At 45.0% G+C, this 13,786-nt stretch overlaps 1 protein-coding gene and 1 non-coding gene across 2 annotated transcripts in view; both read left to right on the top strand.

The window, feature by feature from the left end:
* The window catches only part of LOC8040197 (Down syndrome cell adhesion molecule-like protein Dscam2), an 86,247-nt gene that overhangs the window by 72,280 nt on the left and 181 nt on the right, over window positions 1-13,786 (top strand). The window contains exons 7-8 of the mRNA XM_042286470.1: window positions 1,821-2,108; window positions 12,402-12,584. Of these exons, the coding sequence (XP_042142404.1) occupies window positions 1,821-2,108; window positions 12,402-12,584 (471 nt within the window). The remainder of the gene's footprint in view (window positions 1-1,820; window positions 2,109-12,401; window positions 12,585-13,786) is intronic.
* On the top strand, window positions 8,102-8,174 carry Trnaa-ugc. The gene has a single exon. It is a non-coding gene; the product is annotated as a tRNA-Ala (tRNA).

Genomic DNA, 13,786 nt, shown 5'->3' on the forward strand with positions numbered 1-13,786 from the left:
TAAATTCGCACAGCAACCTATTCCTTCTGTAAGAGCTCAGCTTTTGTATTTGGTATATATATATAAATATATTATACACGTAAGTAAAACGGCGTATGGCGTGTCTTTGTAAGGGAACGTTGGATAAAAAGAAAATCTAGGGCTTTAAAATTTGCAGCCCAAGCGCGCATAAAAAGAAAGCTTATATTAATATCTCAGCCATATAGGACTCACTGGAGCGCTTGGAACGCGTCTCACTTATTTTATTCTTACATACCCAAATTTGTTGGGAAACACATACACAAGATTGGGCTGACGACGGTCATTCCCTCGTTGGTCCAATGGCAATAACATTAAAAAAAAGAATAAAAAATATTTTCAAAACGTAACCGCGTCAGAGGCTACGTTCACGATTTTTCTTTTTGAAAACAGAGATTTTCCAGACCATCTTCCGCGCTTGATGACTCGTGAAATCGGTGCGGTCAACCTGAATCCGCACTCTCTCTTCAAGCACACCGCAAACTCCATCTCGCCATAGTCTATATTTGTTCTTCGTCAATTTTTTATTCGGCCTTTCCATTTCCACCGAGGCGACTCTGAGTGCATCAAACTCGGAGGGTTATACCCCAAGCAGGGCGGCTGTCGCTATCGCCAAGATCGGGACGACACGGCCATTTGGGAGCCTGCGGACGCTGGATCCATTTACCGGAATTTCCCGTCGGAGATCAGAGTTCTTCCTCGTCGCGGGCGGTGTCCCCTGATGGCCTTGCGCGGCGATGGATGTCCGTCCTCGAGCTCGCCTGATGGGCCGAGGTGCCTCACGTAGCGGCCGTTGGTTTCGGCACGTAGGTCGTCTTCATCGGGAAGCAGCTCGCCGGGCTTCCTCCGCGCTTGTGCCAATCTCCGCAAGTGACTTCACATCGGGAGCGCCTTCGGGGTCGCTGGCGGTGGCCACGACGGACTTCTTAACTTTTTTTTGTGTATTTTTTTTTCATATTTTTTTATACTGACAACGCAAGTTTAACGCGCCTTGAAAGTGCCCTGTCAAACACACACACACACGCACACACGTACGCAGGTATAAGCACACGCACGCACGCACGCACGCACCGTCACACGCACTCACACACACACACACATACACACGCTCACTCCGTCACTAACTAACTTGGATTGCAAAGCATCTCAGTGTAATTTTTTTTTTTTTCTGGACGTAAAATACATTTAATACGTACTCGGGACTTCGGATATATTGTAATGTCTTTCAGAAGAACATCACACTAACGCTGATGTACAGTTGAAGTCATTGATGTCAAAGGCAGAAATTGTCTTACCGATATACAGATTAGCAAGCTTAAAACGGTCAACGTTTCAAAGTTGATATTGAAACCTTTACGTTTAAATTTACTTGGATGCTCAATTATGCGGGAAATGTTTAAGTTTCTGTTCTTTTTTTTTGCGCTTGCTCATGCGCTGTACACGTTAACGTGAAAACAGGCATAAGACAGGAGATCTCGTTTCTGTTTTTACAATTTTCTTGCAATAAATGTCTAGCATATGTGTCAGCATCTAAAATAAATGTGCAGTATATGTTATGTTTGGGACTTCGCTAGTTATATTTTTTTGTAACTGGAACTAAGTAAAATATGTTATGTTGCTATTAAAGTATTATTAAGTTTCTTGTCCAAACCAAATCAATTAGTATTAGGCCTCCTGTCATGACATTTCCAAAGACTCAATGTCAATTTCAAAATGTATGCACTCAAATTTTTTTCTGTTGACACTCGGTGGTCGTTCTAGCCAACACTCCACCCATACGACTCTCGGTTTTCCCATTGCAGCCAAGCCGGTTATCAATCCGTTCCTGTTCATGAAGAACCTACAGGAAGGCATGCGCACCACGGTGGTGTGCAGCGTGCTTTCCGGCGAGCCCCCCGTCGAGATCGACTGGCTCAAGGACTCGGCGCCGCTGAGCGAGGTCCACCCGGAGGCCAAGATCACGCGCCTGGGGGACTTCGCCTCCTCGCTCACCATGGACAACGTGACCCGGAGACACTCGGGCAACTACAGCTGCAAAGCGACCTCGGGCATCGCCACCACCAACTACACCTCCAGGATGGACGTGAGCGGTAAGCACCGGAAGAGAACGACGTTGGAATTGACCCTTCCGGAAGTTTGCAGCGCTTCCTGTCGTCTTCTCGACGCACTAAGGACGTCCGTTGTACGGCGCGTGAAGGAGACTGCCCATAACAGAAAGAGCGCCTCATGTTTCTTTAACATTTTTAATTCCAAAATGAAAAAAAAGAACAAAAAAAAAAAAAGGGACGATAACGAAGTAGGTTACGCATTGGCTTTGCGAAGCGTTCACTCGGTTTGACTTTGTGTTTTGAACTCGCAGGGGTTAAGAGAGAAGGAACTAAGCCACTTCTGGAATGTACAGAGCGTACGAGCCGGCTCAACCGTACATCGAAACAACCCCACAATTCCTCCCGCCGCGCGGTGCGATGTGTGATTGACTAGCGGCCTTGCGGGATTGTCCGTAAACGTATAGTGGCGGAGGGTCACCTTGCACATACAGAAACGATCCAAGGTACGAAACAGGACAAAACAGCCGACTAACAACTTTGATTTACTGCAGTTTCTTTTTTTTTTTTTTTCGTATGCGTAATCGTCGTTTTCAGGCGCGGTCCCCATATATTCGGCTGTTTTTTTCTGTTCCTTTTTTTCTTCAACCCTTTCCGTAAGTTCAAGCTGACACATCGCCAAAATGTGCCAACTAGCTCAACTATAGCTGGCGCCCAAGTCCGTATGACTCTTTGCGCCCGAGTTATAGCCATTAAAGATGGGGCATAAATGTGTGTACAAGTGGTTCTAATTGCGTTTTAGCGGCTCGTGACTGCCTAATGTCTGGTTCACACGCGCGTCTGGCTGCGCTCGAGTTGTGTTGCGGTTTCTTTCAACCGCTTGCAATGAGAGGACACACTGATGTCATCTATCATGTGGCCCTGCAACTGCGTGTAACAAGATTGCAAGTTTTGCCGTATTTCCGAGTCGAAATCCGCCAGCGATTTACGAGGAATTGTGCTTGTCACACCGTCAAAGTTATATCGAGTCTACGGTGAAAGAATGAATTTGAACTAATCTACAAAATGGTGACATTTTAATCATGCCGGTTTTTGTCATGAGTTTTGTTGCCACTTCCGGATCAGTTTCGATGCATCGGCGCTACAGGACGTCATACTCCGTTCCTCTTTCAGCTCAAACTGCGGTGGAAGCACCGTCCTCGTCGGACCAATCGCATTTGTCTCTTGTTCGTCACGTAATCGCCACCTAATAACGCTCACGCTCATACTGGTTCGCAGAGAGCCGATTCAGGTGATAAAAGGGAGGTGGCTGATTGGTCCGGCGGGAACGTAGCCTTCACCGCAGTCTCAACCTAGGGGTGAACGTAGTTAAGTTACACCAGTCAAAGAGGTTACAGGCTTCGCACGCTGACTCTTGTATTTTCCATGTTAAGCCGGTATTTAAGCGCATAAAATGAATAGCTTTTTTTCACCGATATTGGACCACATCTAGAGACGTGTCAGACCGCAAGCACGATAAATGTACAAAAATACATTGCATGTATTTGTGCTTCCACTCTTTCTCATCTTTTTCAAGGTAGCAAAAACTGCATATATATCTGTACGTTTGTTTTTTCCGTAAATGGGATAAGTAAGGGTTTTCAATCTTGCAAAAAGGTATTCTTGCTCGTGCTATCTTGATTATGACAAGTGATGGACGGGGTAAACGGCTATGAGTCGTTCGAATCTGGGGCAGCTCAATTCACTTATCATAAAGGTCTGAACACCAATAACTAAAATAAAAACAAAGCTTGCGGAAAAATCGCGTAATATTTAGACTCCTGTACGGTTCCTTGCAATAGGATTGTATTTACTACACAAAAAAAAGGATTGATATTGAGCGTTTATTACATACACAAAAAACAACTTGCTCAAAGCTCGAAATGACCACTAAGTGAGCCGCGCCGTTACGAGGCGTCATACTTTGATTACATCTTTGTCCGTCCATGGAGATCCGGAACACGGACGCCTAGTCCCATAAAATGTTTTCGAGAAAGATAGGAATCACGTCTTCATGCGATTACTGGGCCAAGCGGAGCAAGATGCCTGTCACCCAAATCAGTTCGCAAACACCTCGGATACTCCGGATTTATGACCAAGAACCGGAGAGAGTTCTCTCTGAGCCCCGAAAGCACACAACCTGTACTCTGTCTTTCTTTCCATCACCCTTCCCCCCCCCCCCCCCATCCCCTTCCCCCATCCCTTCCTCACCCCCACCTCATCACCCCCTTCCCTTTTTCCAATTCTTTCTGGATTCCTGCGCAGTGTTAACGGTGTCCCGAGGCCATAACGGCCATCTCCCGAAGAGCTGTCGCGCCCCGACAAGGTACATAACGGTCACTCGGTAATGTGTGCTCTCGGGAGCATCTCGGTTGCCGTCGCAGAGCTGGCACATCGCCGCCTCTCGCTCCCAAATGGGTCTCGGCCGTCTTCGGGAAGTGTTTCTGATATTCGTTGACGGGCGCGAGGACTGCATTTCGGGGCAGGACATAGGCGATCAAAGAAGAGTTCTTTCATGGCGTTGAGTGTCGCCCATAAGAAGCGCCAGAATGACGTAACCGCCTTAATATTTGCAAATATATTGCGTGAGTAAGATGAATTGTGGGCCCTTTGCAGGTGCTGTATACATCGGACTCTTATTACTTCGTTCTGGGATTGTCTACATAGGTTGCCGAGGATGTTACATTTTAAGAATAGCACTTTTAAACATGTATGAACTTACTTAAGTAAAGAGTAAAAATGAAGAACCTTCTTGCCCAACCTACGGCGTTCATCTGCTAACAAAATAATTCTGAATGGCGCAACCGCCGACAGAGAAAGACATTTATAAGAGCGAAGACGCCTACACTGACCACGAATACCAGACGATGTGTTTTGGGTCAAATTATGCCGTGCATATTTTTCAATGTAGTGGACGATTTTTTTGACAAATAATTTTCACAGTAAAGATTTTTCAATAAAGATTTTATTGTCAGGCAATTTTTATTACATTACACTAGCTGCCCCCCTTTCTCGGCTGCTTCGTCATCCGGACGCCTTTCATTTTTAGATGGACGCTTTATGTAGCAATTTCACGCTAATTTTTTTTTTACACATGTAGGCTTATTTTTAAAAATTTTGATACACGAAGACTCAGCATTATTGATGTGAATTCTATTTCCGCTTGACGTAGTATTTAAAATTGTATATTAAATATTGCGGTGTCGAAAAGGCAAGCTATGATTCACTTTGTCCTCGAGGAGCTACCAATATTATAAATACTCGTAAATATCCGTAAATACTCGTAAATACCCAGTCAGAAAAGCAGCTAATGCCATACTTCGGAAAATGGCCCCAGTGTTTTCGCGGTGCTTCGCTGCAAACCAAGTAAAAATGCAACAGCACTGATTCTCTTTTAAAATCGCTATATTTTGCGGATTAAACTGCCACAAAACCTCTAGCGAGGAACTCTGAGCATCAAATGCCCATCCATTTTCATTTAATAAAGTCGTTTATACTCAGCAGGTCGCCACTTAAGATCAACTGTCTCTTCTTCAGTTCGCTCCTTCCTCTAGCGAGGCTCTGCAACGACTGCGCCATGTCCAGCGAACGCCTTGCCATCCGCGGCCATATGCTCGATGAGGAGAGGCTAACGGCACATACAAACTATCGCTTTGCAGCTGTCCTCCTCGCACAGTAGTTGACCAACATGCTGTAGATTTCGGGTTCCCGTGTTCTGTTCTTCTTGGGGGACGTTCGGAATTTCGTTCTTTCTTTTCATTATAGTATGCGCTTATCACACTCCCGCACATGCGCATGCAGTTCCCGTTACAGAGCTGAATTTTCCCGAGGGGGCTGTCTAGAGAAGTGTTATCGCGTTGACATCCGAACGGCCTAATCTAGTTTTTAGCCACCGGACTGTATTCGTAAACGCCGAGAGGCCGTATACTTTGAACTTTGAACTTTGAACTTTATTTCAGCAACATTATGCCGAGGACACCGGACAAAAAGCTAACAGAAGCTAGCTTGACTGGGTCCGGTGCCCTTGCATGTACAGGGAACACAATCATATTTAAACAATCCTAAATATTTCTTACAATATTCAAATCAAACAATTTAAAATGTTCCAATAAAAATTTTAAAATCACCGACATTAGAGAACATTTTTTTTCCTTCATTTAACAACACAAAAAAGTACGCAATGTTTTCTTAGTTATACAATGAATATCGATGCGGTTCATTGCAATGTTGTTAAGCAATGTAGGTAGATTATGAGCAAGCGACTGCAGTGCATAATTTGTACGGAAATGGGGAACCTTCCAGAATTCTCTACGACGAACATCGAAGACTGATTCACGCTCACTCAGGTTTGCTAGCTGTGACAAAAAAGAAATAAACTCCAAAGTTGAAAAGGCGTAAGAAAATAGCAAACGATAGTCATAAATACAAGAAACTTTCATGATATTGTAGCTCAAATATAATGGTTCAGCATGTGTGTCGTACGGAACATTAGCAATGAAACGAATAATTTTTTTCTGAAGAGTTATTAGTTTGTTGACGTTACTTTTGGTCGTTGTGCCCAAAACTAAATGGCAGTAGTTGATTTTTGAGCCGAACAGAGCATGATAAATTTGAATCTTAACTTTTGTAGGCAAAAGAGACCGACGGTGACCGATGATGCCAGCTACCTTTGCCAGTTTGTGAGTTAGAAATTCTATATGATGATCCCATTGCATAAACTCTGAAAAAATTATGCCTAGCGTTTTATGATGACTTACTATTTCAATTTCCTTGCTTCCAATCTTAAGAGCATAACTAGCATCAATATGTTTATTTACAGGTCTAAAAACAATCGCTTTTGTTTTGGTTGTATTTATTTCGAGGCCATTTTTTTTCTGACCATAAAGTGACCACTTCCAAAGTGACTCATGAAAACCATACTATGTTCCGATTAAAATCTTAATTTTTCTACGGAAAAAGAAATGGGAGCCCTATTTTTATAGAATCAGTGTGAGGAACAGGACATATGCCGTCTTGATGGATTTATAAACAAAATGTGTATGTTTAAACAGCCGGAAGTTGGTCAGCTTGAATGGGCCTCTGGTGTCTCAGTTGTAAATGAGAAATTTTGCCAGTGCAATGCAACCGCTGGACTGGGGTCTTCGACGTGCACTACGCAGTAGTGATGCACGACCTAATTTCACTTAATTCTGGCAAAGTAGCACCAAGCTTCACGTATGGTTGCCATTTTGGTCCATGGAATGAGCAGCTTCTCCTTGACCTCTCCATTTTTGGTGAGCCTATCTAAATTCCCGGTGACAGGTTGCTTTATGAAGACATTTTCTTGAATACCGATATTCTGTAATCATGCGTACTCAGGCGAAACAGGCTCACATATTCTCACCGTCCCCACATGCGACGTTGGTGCTTGGCGGCATTGAAAAATAATTGTTTCGTCTTTAAATACGGAGAACAATTACACTGTAAGATATCTATTGAGATAAGCATGATTGATTAGTGGGTTGCGTGCACAATGCCAAAGATGCTTATATTGGCGAGAAACGCTTTCAATTCGATGATGCTCTAAAGCAATCTTCGCAAGAGTGGTAAAAAGGACCGTTTCGAGGCCTTAAAAATTTGAATGAACCAAAATGGATATTGTCATGGTAACTAACACAAATCAGCAAACCACCTTACAAGGTTTGATCGTTTCTGTGTTAGTAAATCTTTGTGTTTGGCTCGCAAGCAGGGAAGGCAATGCTGCCACTTTCCCATGTTCCCGTTGACTTCAACACGACCGCACGCCGGTACGATGCTCATCCAGATCGAAATGGGCAGGGGTAGGGATTGAACCCAGGGTCCCTGGGTTGACGAAAATAATCCCTGGAGAAGGGGAACAAGAGGGACAAAGGACAAACACAAATTGCATTATAATCATTACCTTAAATTGCAAGCTTCACCCTTGTTGGTGTTAGACTGGTGGCGGCTGATAAAACCCGTTTGCTCTACTGACGTCTAACTCCTGGTTAGCTCAATTGGTAGAGCGCTCCACCTGCAATGGTGAGGTCCCGGGTTCGATACCCGGACCAGGCGGATTTTTTCGGTCGCGCACCAGTCACCTAGCTGTGTTTGGAGATTTATGTTTGTCCCTTGTCCCTCTTGTTCCCCTTCTCCAGGGATTATTTTCGTCATTCTTGTCCAGCTCGCTTGCACCTTTGCATTTAATTGCATTATAATCAATCCCTGGGTTCGTCAGTGCGAACTTTCGCTCCACGTGCTCTGAGCTGCGGTGCGTTAACACACCCGCCACCGATTCTTTTTTATTTTTGTTATTTTTTTTAAATTCTTCAGCATGAGTGCTTTGGTACATGCGCTTACCTTGGACTGGTTGCAGCACACGTATTCAAAGTTCGCAACGTCGCCACGGGATGGCACCACGCTCCTAGCAACAGAAGATCACCGGCGACACTCAGTGGGGGACGGCGCGTCTATCACTGGCGCGCGTGTCAAACCCCCCCCCCCCCCCCCCCCCCGCTCCCACCCCCTTCCCCCGTTCACGGCACTTTGCGACGACAGTCTGGGGATGGCTAATTAGAAAATATTAACCCACCTTGGTTCACTCGTGCACTCGGGCTCTCGGTGCGCCGCCGGCGGAAGTACGCCCTAGCCGAACTGTCCCCCAATTGCACCTCGGTTACTAAGTGCTACGTCACGCGGCCGGCATGCGGGTGCGCGCTTTGGACGGCCTGGAAGCTTCTGTAATTGGTTTTGGAGAACTGGGGACACACACCGGCTGCGGTTCTGTTCTTCGGCCTACCACGCCGTTCTTGACGCGCAGTTGTCTTGCCGTGTGACCGGTCCGTAAGCGCACGGTTTTGTCGCTCCTGCATACGCAACGTGTATGCGCAACAACGATATTGTATCGTCGTTTTTCCTGCATCACCCGTACGTCCTTCACGCACACACTAAGGTACTTGATCTGCCTGCACCAGGAAGAAGAGGGGTTTCGGGAATGTTCCCCCCGCCCAAAAGTGCCGAGAGGCTGCCTTCTCTATGCTTTGTTACATACAACCATGTAGCTCCCACCGCAGTCTCAGCCTGCAGCTGAACGGAGTTAAATTACACCAGTCAAAGAGGCTACAGGTGTCGCACGTTCGCTCTTGTATTTTCCGTGTTAAGTCAGCATTGAAGCACATAAAATTAATAGCTCTTTTCACACTAGCTGCGGGGAATGCTGACGCGTTTGGCGCAGCTAGGCGGCAGCAGCGATTACAACCCATTTTCGTCTTTATTGTTCGGCTACCAAACCCTATTGATGGGTTTGTGTTTGTCCCGCAAGTAGTGTCGAATGTTGCGCCGATGCACAAGGCCCATGAATCGTCCAGCCCTTGCAATCAAATGGCAGTGCATCCCTGAAATGAGCGCCCTTTGGAAGCGAATGGAGGCGAAGCACTCCCTCGTGATACGTGTTTCCCACGCTCTAGCGGCAATGGTTGTCGGTACTTAGAAGAAGGACGAAAGGTGAATGGTACTGTAGCCCTAGCAGAACGAACAGCAGACCTTGCGCGTTAGTTCAACGTGTTCACGCCTTTCCCCGTTCCTTTCTCCCCACTCTTGCCCTCGTCGGCGTGGCTCCCCCTTGGATTCCGACTGCGAAGCGTCTCCGAGATGGATGAAGCAGCCCAGCGATCAATCGTCGACCCGCGGACAGCGCACCGTGTTCGACTGCGAGGCGGACGGGAATCCCCTGCCCGTGCACCGCTGGAAGGTGGCTTACGGTGAGAGCGGCGATTCCGCGCGCATCTGCCAGACGGCGAAGCCTGCGCCAGTTGAATTGGTTTGTTTAGTTTGTTTGCTGTCGTCTTAAATGCCCGCCGAAACAACCAACATTATCTGCAGGGATTTGGCAGAGACTTCTCCAGACACTTGTCCTTGTTTCTCTATATTGTGGCTTTCGGAAGAGTGTTCATCTTCATTCGTGCGCGGGCATGCCGAATCGTCTCCGCGTGTTTCTTTGTTTCGAGTCAAGTGCGCGAGTATCTGATAACGTTTTTTTGGTCTTGTTTGTAAGGCGACAGCGGTTATAGGCGAGGATTTATAGCGGATCCTTGGTCTATTTTAAGGAGCGTAGGCTGTTGCCCCATAAACCTAGCGGACAATAACAGTGTAGTAACACGGCGGCGCCACAGCGCGTCGCAATGTTCCCTCTCAATTTAGCCGGAATGTAGTGTCACGTGACACCACGTTGCCACGTGACATCGCACTGTCGCGGAATTCTGCGGTGTCGTGTAACGTCAAACTGCCACATGAATACCGTCCGCTAAAGTTAGGCATGGCAGTGTAACTGTGTGCAGCTGTGTGTAGTGTCTTGTCTGTCGTCGCACTTTGTTTGCTGGACACTGCGAGGAACCAAGAAATGATCGCTCCCGCTCGCCTCGCGTGTATGGGGTCAATATATCTGCTTTTGAGACACACACAACGCAGGAGAGAGCACTAAGATCTATGTGGTGTGGGTGTAGTTAATGTGCATCGGCATGTACACGTATATGGGGAGAATTCTGTGCCTTGTTTATTTTACATAGTTTGTCATGTCCAGGGACCTGCGTATATTGTAGAGCGCTCTTGCGGTGCTTGTGCGTGACAGTCACTAAGTGATAGCATAACAGACCAGGGAGAAATAAAACTCTCGCGCTTTCTCACATACAATCTGTATACAGCTTAAGAAAAACAAAAAACATACTTTTTTTTTTGTTTGTTTGCGTGGGAACGCTTTGAAAAGCAACCGCTGTTGCGTAAATAAAATTTCGATTGCAGGTCGAGAGATCCCCCGATGGCCTAAATTCCTCTTAGGCGCGTCGATGCTGCGTTGTAGCTGTCATTTTTAGAGCGTAGCTCTTAGGCGCCTTTTTCCGCGTGTAACGGCGTCGGCTCAGCATTATGCGACGTCGCAGATCTATACACAAACCCAATTCCCCACAAAATTTATCGAAGAAACTGAATTGGTGTGTAGGTCTGTGACATCCAATAATGTCACACTTAGCATTCAGTTTCCACGCTAAATTTAGCGGTAAAACTGACGTCAGGACTCACATAGCCTCAATACCGATTCAGTTCCGACGCTAAATTCAGCGGGATATTGAACTGGTGTTGAGGTCAGGTGGCGTCAATGCTTCAGCTAAATTTAGGGGGAAGTTTGTAAGAAGTGGAGGGTATGGAGGAGAGGAGGAGGAGAGGCTTACCCTCCCCTTTTCTTCCTCAATAACTGAGCTCTAATTTCGCGTTAGAGATTTGTCATTTTTGCCCTAACGGCTAAGAATCCGAAATTTACTTCTACGATAGGGAAGCAAAGCCGGATTTCCGATCATTTTATGAAAAGTGCTGATCACCTAATTGAGTTAAACCTTTAATCCGGATTCTTTTTTAAAGGTATGATTACATTTATTTGCGCGCCAGCGAACCCACCACATTTTACTTTCAATTTTTTTTTTTTCACATTGTGTATTATGTAATTTAATCGAAATTATTTGATTTCTTATAAACTCTGGTGTCGGTTGGAGGTAACAGATTTATGAAAATAAATTCATAACAAAAAAAAAACAAGAAAAACAAAGACCTAATAAAAAATTTTTAGCTTTAGGGTATTGTACTGTGTTAGTTTGCTCCTCAAAACATTTCGTCTCCTCTTCCTTTCACTTTTTTAATTATTCGAATTCGAACGTTTTCACTATTAAAAGATCAGAACTATTGTTTTCTGTCACTTTCTGTCACACACATGCTCGAGATAAAATAAACACGTAATCAAGCATTTTTTATATAGTTTATTAAGTGATTAATAATATATTTAAAGACTTCAAAAGACAAATTCATAGCTACGTAACAAGACAATATAATCATTATATAAATACCAAGGGAGATAAATAAAGACACAATACTCAAGTACATAAAAAGTTTCCAAATTATAAGTAAATATACTATTGCTGACAACGGTGAGCTGAAACAGTCCTTCAGACTCTTTTTTTACGTACCCTCCAGTTTTCGAGGGTGCTGTTGTCCGACTAGTAGTGGAAGTAACGCCAAGTTGAGGTCCTATTCTTGGGACTATTTCACAAGTTGAGAGTAGATGGGGTCTGTAGGGCCGGAAACAAAAAAAAAAGGAGGAGAGTGTGTTCCAACTTATTTTGTTCGCGGAGGAAGGCAACCAAAACACGTACCTAAAGATAATAAAACTAAATTCGAGAATATACTATAGCTAAATGCATTACTAATTCAATATATTATGAGGTGGACATTAGCTAATAGACGGCGGTTTTACACGCTCAGGTAAAAAGAACGAGAAGCTGTCCGAGTTTCGCAGCGTCGTGAGCAGTCCCCACATGCACGTGCTGGAGAACGGATCCCTGGTGATCGTCGAAGTGACGCCCAAGGACCAGGGTCACTACCTCTGCGAGGCCAGCAACGGTGTGGGTCCGGCGCTTTCTGTGGCCGCCTACCTGCAAGTGAACGGTGAGTCCTTTTTGCGACCACTGCTGGGACAGAGCAGTGCACCCTCGCGCAGACCTAGCGCAGCTCGAAACAATTTAGTGTCACAATCTTTCATTCATCTAGCTCTTATTTTAGAAGGTAGAACGTGCAAATACATATTAGGTACGGAGCTCTCAAGCACTGTGTGGGCGTCACAAAGCGTGTGTATGAGCCGAGAAACTATATTAAAAAAAACCTTTCACAGGGCTATTATTAAGTGGTGAATGTATTACACTTCAATATTGTAAATGTAGGTTCCAGGAAAAAAAATATTAAAGAAACGAGAAACGCGTTATTTTTATGCGAGGGGCAAAACAGAAACGAACCATCTGATGATAATGCAGTTAATGCAAAAGTGCGAGCGTGCTTTTGCATTAACGAAAATAATCCCTAGAGAAGGGCAAAAGGGGGACAAAAAACAAACACGAATCTCCAATCACAGCTAGATAACTGCTGCGCGACCGAAAAAAACCCCTTGGTCCTGAGTCGAACCAGGGCTGGGATTGGAGATTGCGTTTGTCATTTGTCCCCCTCTTTCTCTTCTCTAGGGATTATTTTTTTATAAACCATCTGTTTGACACTGGAATACCCACAGAGGGTACCGCAGGCGATCGGATGTACAGGATGTTCTTTCAGGCGCAAAAGCAAGTTTTCAAGTTTTTGTTCTTTGTTGTTCTATCTGTCAACTGCAGCGTAAACCAGAGCAGACGTAAGGACAGAACGAGCGGGTTGGTAGGGATAATTAATCTTGAGGAAGAAAACGAGGAGACACGGAAAAACACGAACTTCCAACTGGCAACAACATTTAATGGCACCAAGAGTTTGCTTATATACAGAAAAAGGGGGAAGGGGTGGAAAAGAGCAGACGGTTTGTGCCAGCTGGCTTCCCCGAGCATGGGAATGGAATGACTCGAATTTCTTTTCTAGAATTCCACACTAATGCAATTTACGTATGACAAACGCACCCGCCCCAAGACACATTTCTAATACCTTTTTGTTGCACTTCTTTAATGCTTATTTTTACTACATATATATGCCTGAATAGCAAAGGGAAACATCCTTTAGTCAGATTGCAATCTGAAGATGTCTGTAGAAGTTATTACCAAGATGTACGCACAAAACTGAAAGACCGCGAGTTAATTTTGAACAGAATACCCAAGTAAAAGCTTTACACAACTTAAGTG

Source organism: Ixodes scapularis, unplaced genomic scaffold (genome assembly GCF_016920785.2).
Source record: "Ixodes scapularis isolate PalLabHiFi unplaced genomic scaffold, ASM1692078v2 PGA_scaffold7__128_contigs__length_106722199, whole genome shotgun sequence".
NCBI classification, from domain to species: Eukaryota; Metazoa; Arthropoda; class Arachnida; order Ixodida; family Ixodidae; genus Ixodes; species Ixodes scapularis.